General features: G+C 36.9%; 1 protein-coding gene across 1 annotated transcript; it reads right to left on the bottom strand.

The window, feature by feature from the left end:
* Nucleotides 1-1,032: 1,032 nt before the first annotated feature.
* nthl1 (nth-like DNA glycosylase 1) lies at nucleotides 1,033-7,647 on the bottom strand. Its single transcript, XM_057843232.1, has 6 exons — nucleotides 7,190-7,647; nucleotides 4,396-4,658; nucleotides 4,133-4,303; nucleotides 3,894-4,053; nucleotides 3,706-3,811; nucleotides 1,033-3,501 (listed from the first exon to the last, which is right to left on the bottom strand). Exons 1-6 carry the CDS (start codon nucleotides 7,521-7,523, stop codon nucleotides 3,216-3,218), a joined length of 1,320 nt encoding a protein of 439 aa, XP_057699215.1. The 5' UTR covers nucleotides 7,524-7,647; the 3' UTR covers nucleotides 1,033-3,215.
* Nucleotides 7,648-9,256: the final 1,609 nt, after the last annotated feature.

Below are 9,256 nucleotides of genomic sequence, written 5' to 3'. Positions count from 1 at the left end.
TTGCATTTGGGATGAAATGCATAACTGATGCTACAACAATCTAACGATATACTGGCAAGCGGGGTGGGCAACAAATTTATAGGGGCGGCCGTGGCCACCCCCTGGGGGCGCCACTGCATAACACTACCAACTTTTCAGGATGCTCAAATTGTCCCCGCCAAGTTTTAAGTGACCTTATTTGCATAACGTAATGACTTCATTACAGTTAGATGGTCTTCCTATATGTTGTAAGTATAGAATTGACGCTACTATCATTAAGTTATTATCATTATGTTGAGTCTTACATTTTCTCCTTTTCACTTGCTGAATGTGCCGGTCCATTTTTTCCCCTCAAATGCACGTTTGATTGACTGATAGCTTAACCCCCCCTCCACTACACACACACACACGCATTCACCCCTCCCCCATAAATACGACATACCGTCTCGTCCACCCCCTTTGAATAAGTGGAAATTATAAGTTTTTTTTAGCCAGCAAAAGCCACTGTAAGTACTTTAAAAAAGACACCAATGTAAATACTTTAAAAAATACACCAATGGAAACACGCCACTAATTTTGCTACTGAAAGTCCGACCTGCATCAGAGTTAGCATAACATTAAACTGTGTGAACATGCTAATCTGCAGAACTTGAGTAGGAAGCTGCTTAGAGAGAATTGTCCTTCAGTTTTTGTTTTCTACTGTGAACTTTAATTAAACTGTGAGAAATGTAGTGAACTCTGCTGGAAACTCTAGAACTAGTCCCCTTTAAAGACCTTTAAAGACGAGGGATATTAAAAGTTTTTTTCCCGCTAGCAGCAGCCACTGTAAGTAATGTAAAAATGTCAATGCTGCGTAGGCGGGGAACACACCACTAATTTTGCTACTGAAAATCATTGCTGTGTTTGTGGGCAAAAGCAGTAGTGTTTTACCTGAAGGAAGGATCCATTTTTATTTCTTATTCTCTGACTAAGAAGTTTTCTTTTGTTATATTCATTTAGACAAACAATTTTGAGTGGTATATAGACAAATGTTTATTTATTTTCATTCCTGGATACTTGATAGATGATTAAAAAGTTTGTATTTCTTGTGTATGTTAATATAATTTGTGGTCAAATAATGAAACTTAAATTTGCTAATAAAATCAGGACCTTTATTCTGGAAGTTTTCAAAAATGTTTCTTTAGTAGTTTTTGAAAACAAAGGTTTGAATCGAACGGTGTATCACCTGAACCAATACATATGCACTGCAAAAACCCACCTCCTTAAAACTGTAAAAAAAATTAATAAATAATAATTCTTCTTATCAGTGTAAATCTACAAGAATTAAGTGAAATTATCTGCCAGTGCTTCAAGTAAATGTTACTCAGATTTCTTGAAATAAGAAAAATAGCTCACTGAAAATAAACATACTTTAAGCAAAATGTTTGTATATGTAATCTTAGAAAAAATGTCAGAAATGTTCTTAATGCAAGAATAGAATGTTCTTACTGCAAGAATAATTAGATTGTTTAAAACATTATTATTTTTTAAAAAAAAATTTCTTGATTCAGGTGAAAAATGACTGACTTTTAGATGTATGGGCTTAATAAGAACAAATAGTAACAAATAGTAATATTTACTATTAGAAGAATCTGACACATGAATCTGTTAGTCTTTAACACTCAAAAGAAGATGGAGTAAATCATTCGACTAGATCTAAGAAAAATTATCAGATTAAGACGTTAAACTGTAAATTTGCAGTGTGAAAGTATGTCAATACAGATGTATTTTTGCATTAATCATTTAGCCTATCAATTAATTAGGTTCTTATTGGTGAGAAATGTAGCAGACTACCGTTCACCCAATCTGTTTGGTCTTATTAATGTCCCATCCCCAGCAAAAACTGTACATGCAGGTTATGCTGTTATATCGTCCCTTCCAAGACGATATAACAGAGACCAAACCTACGCTCGTTTTCCTGGCTATGTGGTATCGCTGGTGGCAAATACTGTACCGATACCATGTTTAAAAAAAAAAAAAAAAAAAAAAAGTAAAAGTAATTGCATTCACAGCTTGGTCAGACACTGCTTAACTCATTGACTGCCATTAACGGCAGTAGACCTTCAATCCATTTGAAGTGGGTGGACTGGCAGAGAATGTACAAATGCTCATTCGTTCATTTGCTGCCTGACACCCTCCCACTTCAAATGGCTTGGTTGTCTACTAGTGATAAACTAATTAATGGGAGGGTGCAGCCTGGCCAGAGGAAGAACACTTTTTTTTTTTATCTCGTTGGCTGCCACTCACGGTGCTAGATGTTCAATACATTTGCTGCACATCCCTCACAGTTCAAATGGATGGTTTTAAGACATTGTTCCATGAGCTACTTGCATAGAAATAACAATGATTTCAGCACAGTGAACACAATAAGTAACATTGTCACCTGACACGAGATATCAAACAATTATCGGGCAAAAAGATGACAAGATGTTTGCAGTGTGAAGGCAGATTTCAGTCTGCCTCACCCTAAGCTTTTTCTGTGGTTTTACATAATTAGAACACTAACACAAAAATATGAACATGTTATCCCAACTATAACAAATAAGAATGCATAGCACAAAGTATCTGAAAGGGGATGTCCCTGATCTGATCACGTGATAGAAATCGGGCCATATTTCATAGGATCGGAATCGGGTGAAAGGGATCGGGTTTTTAATTAAAAAATATACTAGTATATTTTTTAAAAATATTTTTAAGGGCTAAAAATTAACAAAATAATCCAGGAACACGATGGAATTGCCAAAACAAACAAACAAACAAACAAACAAACAAACAAACAAAAAAATCTTTTATATTCTGCAATACTCCCGAAAAAGGCAGAAGAGGAATTACTGTAAACAGTGCAGTACAGTAACATGTTTGAAACTTTTGCTGAAATTATACTTTTTTTTTGGTATCAAATCGGGGCTCGGTATTGGCAGATTCTCAAAATCAGGTGAATAGAGTGTAAAAGTATGCAACTGGGACATCCCTAGATGTGATCCTATTTTCATAGCTATAAAGCACTTGCCTAAGTATAAATTGTGCTATAAACTAGGTGGAGGTGGAAAAACATGATTTTATAATAACAAATATTAACTTTGCCAACACAATTTGGCCAAGTGCTTGTTTAGAAAGTAAGCCCTAAAAGTTTTTTCATGAGTAAACCACTTAAAATACTTGCATGTTTTAAAATATCATCCAAGAGAAATTTTAAATCAGTGTTTAATCTTTCTTTTCAGTTTCCTTCTCAGTGAGGTGGGATTAACAGTCTGTGGCTCTTCTTTAACAACAGTTTCTTGTCCTGATTCAGTTTTTGTTTGAAGAGAGGAGGCTGGATCCGGAGATAGCGGGGATCGAACTATAAGCCGCTTTGAAGGTGAGCTTTGGTGAGCGGATGGACAACTATGCTGGTTCAAACACATGGAGCAGAGCGGATTGGTTGGAAGGCAAACCTGCTGTCCAAAACCCACTAGCAGCCAGTTAATCTCACTCCATAGATCCCTGTAACCAATATCAAGCATTGACATAGATCATTAGAAACAGCTCATTGCCATTTTATTTTTATATATGTTCCTGGTAGCCTAAAAATCTATTCCATAATATAAGGTGTTTTTCGTGGATAATCTTTGCTAAACTATATAGGTAATTTAGGTACTATACAATATTACTTGTTGAAAAAATTGTAAGGGCCATAAGATAATTTACCGAGGTAACCAATCCTGCAGGGCTTGCCGTGTTGCCTCTGGGTTCTTAGTGGGCTTCTTGAGCCAGCCTAGCCTGTTTGAGATCCGATGCACATGTGTGTCAACGCCTGTGAAAAGATATTCAATTGATCTCAATCTTAACTTGATTTGATTTAAAATGCATTTCCCTTGCCTAGACTGTGTTCCTACCTATACCAGACACCTGGTCCCAGGCAATATCCATGGCTAGGTGAGCCATCTTGGGTCCAACCCCTGGCAGGCGGACAAGCCCTTCCACGCTGTCTGGGATGTCCCCTCCGTAATCATTCACAAGCATAGCTGCGGTCTTCTTCAGAAATTTCACTTTGTTCTACAGAGAAGTAGTCAAACGGAAATTTCAAGGAAGTCGAAATATGATTCTTATACCAACATGAATTTTGTGGCATTACCCTCCAGAAGCCGACTGGGTAGATGAGCTTTCCCAGAGTTTCATCATCAGTAGACAAGAGTTTTTCTGCAGTGCAGCCATGAGCCCGCAGCTTTTGCATGGCAGCTGCTGTTACCTGGTCTTTGGTCTGACTGGAAAGCATCAGGGACACCAAAATCTGAAAGCGTCTCACCTGTATTAGATAAAAAAGCACATATTCAGAAAAATTTAGTTACAGTCAAGTTGTTTTCCATTAGAATGTAAATATAGTGTATATGCACCAACATTAGGTGGAGCCTTTGTGTCATAGCACTTCTCTGCTCCCATGTTATCCACAGGTGCATCACGGCTGCTCCTCATCTCACGAATGTGTCTTAACTGTTTCTTCCAATCAAGAGGTTCCCACTGCTCCATGTTTGCCGTGGACCCACCTTCATCATATTCGACTTTGATCTGTCTCCGTCTGCCTCCATGTGAAGCTACAGACAGAGCATCAGCTTCTAGTTTTGGTTGAGTAGTGGCCAACCGGAGGAGGTCCTGACTACGATCTGAACAGAGAGAATGGTAAATTAGGGTAAAAATCTTTGTTAAATCACATGGTCCAAAAGCTGAGTGTTTTACAGTATTTAGTATTTGTGAAGTTAGTAAAGATACCAGGGGTTTAATTCAGATATATACTGACTCAGATTTTAAAAAATCTAACACCGAAAACGGACAAAACTGAGTTTGTTGCCCTGATATAGTATTTCATTTCTTCTACATATAGAATAGAATGTAATATTAAATGTATGGTATTATTTCCAGCTCACTGACGGACTAATACTGTATATTTTTCCTTATCTATCCCAAAGATATCTTAAAGGTGAAACAATTAAATTCTCTTTCACTAGATGGCAAGAGGTGTGATTAACCTGTGTTCACCTGTTCCAGAATTTTGCGCTCAATTTTGGAGTAGAAAAAAGCTTTGAATCAAATTTTGCTGTTTTGAGGATTCGTTTAATTATTGTGGCGTTGTAATGGTTTGTCTTTAGTTTTATTGATTTGGGTAACACTGCCCTCTAGTGGCAACAGTGAATATGACAAAACTCATTCAACATTGCTGAATCCAGCTGCTTCCTGTTTAGACCAACATAAGTTTTTGTTTGAGCAAATATGTTTATGCATTCGTAATTTAGTTTATAGGTATATTTAGCAGTTTTTTTGTGGGAATATGTGTTTTAACAATTTTTTAAGAACATAGTAAAAAAATAAATAAATAAAACAGAACGTTAGCATTTTATAGCATTTAATTTAGTTGATTTTTGCTATGCAAGTTAGCCAGCTTTTCTTTTGTTGTACTCAGGTCGTCCTTTATTTTTTTTTTATATCATTTAAGGCTAAGCTCAGGTATTGTAATTGATTTTTAAATGTTTAGATATATATTTCCATTTATTCACACAAATACATATCTGTTCATTTCACATGGTTGTAAATGTTTTTTTCATAGCTGTGTGTTATCTACAGTACAATGACTTCTGTTCTTTTTGTTTTGTCTAGCTATGGGCGGCACCAGACAGCAATATAAATGGTACACGCACCTCGTGATGTTTTGGGTGATGTGTCCTGATCGATCAGCTTTAAATTACTCTTTCCTTAATGAAAGTATATATATTGGTGATTAATGCTTTCTTTTTGTTCCTGAATTGTGTGCCGTCATCTCCTGTTAGTTAAGATAATTAAAGAACCTGCAAAACTGAAAAATCGACTTTCTTTTCCTTCAAAGGAAAATGCATAGTTTGAAGAAACACTTGGTGATTTTATTTTGTATTCGCATTTCATGCTCTTTTGAAAGTGCAATCTTAGCAAGCCTTTGTTTTACATCTCCTAAAATTGATTCTGCAACGCATTAAATGTTCCTCATCCGATTTCTCGATTATTCAAACTAATTAGTTAATAGATTGATCGATTACTAAAATAATCGATAGCTGCAGCCCTACTCCAACTGTGTTCCCATTTGTATATTACCTTAAAATAGATTTTGTACCCTTCTCTTTAGGGCATGGGTGTCCAAACTTTTTGCAATGAGGACCAGATTTGGTGCGGTAAAAATGTGGGGGGCCAACCTTGGCTGACGTCCTTTACGTAGAACAATATACTTAAGCAAATTTTAGCAAGCCATTCTGTGTGTCACATTTGCTTTATTTTCTTAAAGTAATAATTTCAACAATCTCTCGACTCTCGGGCTCTTGCGAAATACTGCTGCTATGAAATTAAACCAGTTTCAAGTTGCTTCAATTTCTCGCTGTGTATCTTCCCTGTAATCTTGTCGTACATGTCAGCGTGTCTTGTTTGGTAATATCGGCTCACACTGAACTCTTTAAAAACAGCGACTGTCTCTTTGCAAATGAGGCAGACACAGTTGTTGTGTATTTTAGTGAAGAATTAGTCCAATTTCCACCTGTCCTTGAAGCGTCGGCCGTTGCAGTCAACTTTCTTTTTTTTGTTGATTGTCGCCATTTTAGAAAACTGGGAGTAAAGGGTCACATGGGGTAATGTTGCTTAGAGTGCTGCTGCCTTTTAGTGGGTAAATGAGGAGCAGCATTTAGTGTGTAAGCGACCTTATATGCTCGTGGCAGTACTGCTGACCAATTTATTAAGTCTGTGTGCGGGCATGACAGAGGCTGGGGGCCGGGTGAAATTTGACCACAGGCCGCTTTTGGCCCCCGGGACATGTCTGCCTTAGAGCAATATCCCTCTGATACAGTAGAAGCTCACGTCAGATCACAGCTTATGCTATGAATTGTTATTACATTAAAAAAAAGAAAAGAAATGAAAATCCTAGTACATATTTGGGGTTAACTGTATAAATTGGCAGGTTTGTACTGACAACTATTTAATATGAGCTTGATGATGTTTGGTTAACATTCCCTAATAACTAAATGGTGTTCAGAATAACTGCATTACTATTATATATTTTACGCTTTCTTCCAGTAGAATTGTAACATTTCGGTTTCATGTTAACTCCCGAGTCTCCACAATGACAACATCCCAGGAATATCAAAATACGATCAATTGAACATCTTTGATTTTAAGTTCTTACCTACTGTTGACAAGAAGGGTGTTTGTTCCTCTTCTACCTTCACGGCCACTGAGGAAATGGCATCCGCGTCCATTCGTCTGGATAGCAAAGATGCAGGAGCTGTGCAGCGGGTAAATCTCTCACCTCTCCGTGTAACAACTTTCATATTTTGGAAGTAAGGAGAGGTCATACTGAAACACCACACTGTATTCCACATGCTCCTGCCACGGCGGAAGACAAGAAAACATGGACAGCACGGATAGAAAGTCAGTGCTGTGTTTTGAGGGGAGGAATAAGAGGGAACTCCACGATATAATACATTGACAGAAACACAGTTCAAATCACGAATATTCATTAAAATTCGCCGCGGAGTAATCTTTCCATTGTATTATTTATTTAAGGTTGTAACATTTGTGGCAAGAGAACGTGGACGAAGGAGGACGACTTTCAGTATGTAGTCACACTCACTACCCGGTGGCCTGACGTCTGGCTCAGCCAAGATGTCTAATGCGCGCTTTGAGCAAACGGAAAACGTCGTTGTCACTTGTCGGCCATTTTGCGTCGGGGTGATTCGATAAACTACATTTAAAAAAAAGTCAGTAGCGCGTATAATTTAGAAATAGCCATAGATAGTTGACTTTTCAATCGATTTTCAAAGGCCTTGATTAGTCATAAACGTTAAAGGTGCAATAATTTGCTGCATATGAGTTGTTGTTGTTTTTTTTTTTTTAAATAACATTTTCTCAAAATCCAACCTGAATCATAACAACGTTGATACTGTTTGTTTTACACCAAACCATTTGGAAACCCATCAAGAACTCGGACAGTTAAGTGTACAGTGGTACCTCAACATAGGATCGCTTCGATACGATTCTTTTTGACATCCAACGTAAAATTGAACTCGCCTTTTGTTTCAACATCCAACCAGATGCTCGAAATACGACAATTTCTGACAGTGCCGCAATTTTTTTGTTTTTTCTGCAAGAATGACAAACGGCCGATTTTCATGTGAGAGAAATCAACATAGCTTCCAAGAATGCTACTGAATGAAAAAGGGGAAAAGGTGACGCTTACCGTTGAAATGAAGATGGAAATGATAGAAAAATATGAACATGGTGTGCGTGTGCGTTAACTGGCTCGACAATACGGCCGAACAATGTCTAAGATCTCAACGGTCTTCCTCCGACCTCCGTTTGCCAGTCTTTACAGGTTAACGTGACAATTATTATTATTGTAACCTCGCCAAAGAAATCGACAGCTTCAGACAACAGAACATGAAAAGTTACCGAGTCTCTAAGGTGACATGGAAGAAGAAGAAAAAACAGAGAGGGGGAAAAAAAGTTTACGTTAAAAAAAAACAAAAAAAACCACACAGTGCCCCTAAACTGACACAGAAGATTTCTTTTCTGTCAAAAACACAACAAAACACGGAAGTAAAAATAAAACAGGAGTTAAAGCAAAAAAGTTTTTTCTACATCGAAGCAAAAGAAAAAAAATTTGCCCATCGAGGCAAAATTAATTTTTTTATATCGAAGAAAAAAAAGAAAAAAAAAAAGTTAACATCAAAACAAAAAATCTTGGACGATATTTGGAAGATAATAACAAGGCGAACGTCCTCATTTCTTACATGGAGCCTCTGCATTAGCTGGACATTCATCGGTAACCATGTAGTTGTCCAGAGTACAGCAATTAGTTGCTAATGAATTCAACAAGGACCGCCAAATCACAGAACGTTTTCCGACGAAAATGTTCGGTTGAGTTTAAGACTCGCTTCAAATGTCTTTTGCTTATTTGGAAACTGTGCTTAGAGAAGAATTGATCTTATGTCATCATATTTCATATTTTAGGCCTATTTTGAAGTAAAAGTCAATTAACCTGTCCCACGGGTGAACACGCGCCATTGTTGCCATTGTTTACCTGGAAATTAAGCCACATAACACACGTTTAAAATAGCGGAATTATGTGTTTTTCAATTTTTTTACTGTGATCTGAACTTTTTGTTTTTGCTTCAATGTAAAAAAATGTTTTTGCTTCGATGCAAAAATAAAATAAAGTAAAATAAAAATCTAAAAAAAAACTTTTTTTTTT

Source organism: Corythoichthys intestinalis, chromosome 8 (genome assembly GCF_030265065.1).
Source record: "Corythoichthys intestinalis isolate RoL2023-P3 chromosome 8, ASM3026506v1, whole genome shotgun sequence".
Lineage (NCBI taxonomy): Eukaryota > Metazoa > Chordata > Actinopteri > Syngnathiformes > Syngnathidae > Corythoichthys > Corythoichthys intestinalis.
This window is presented reverse-complemented; position numbering and strand designations above follow the sequence as displayed.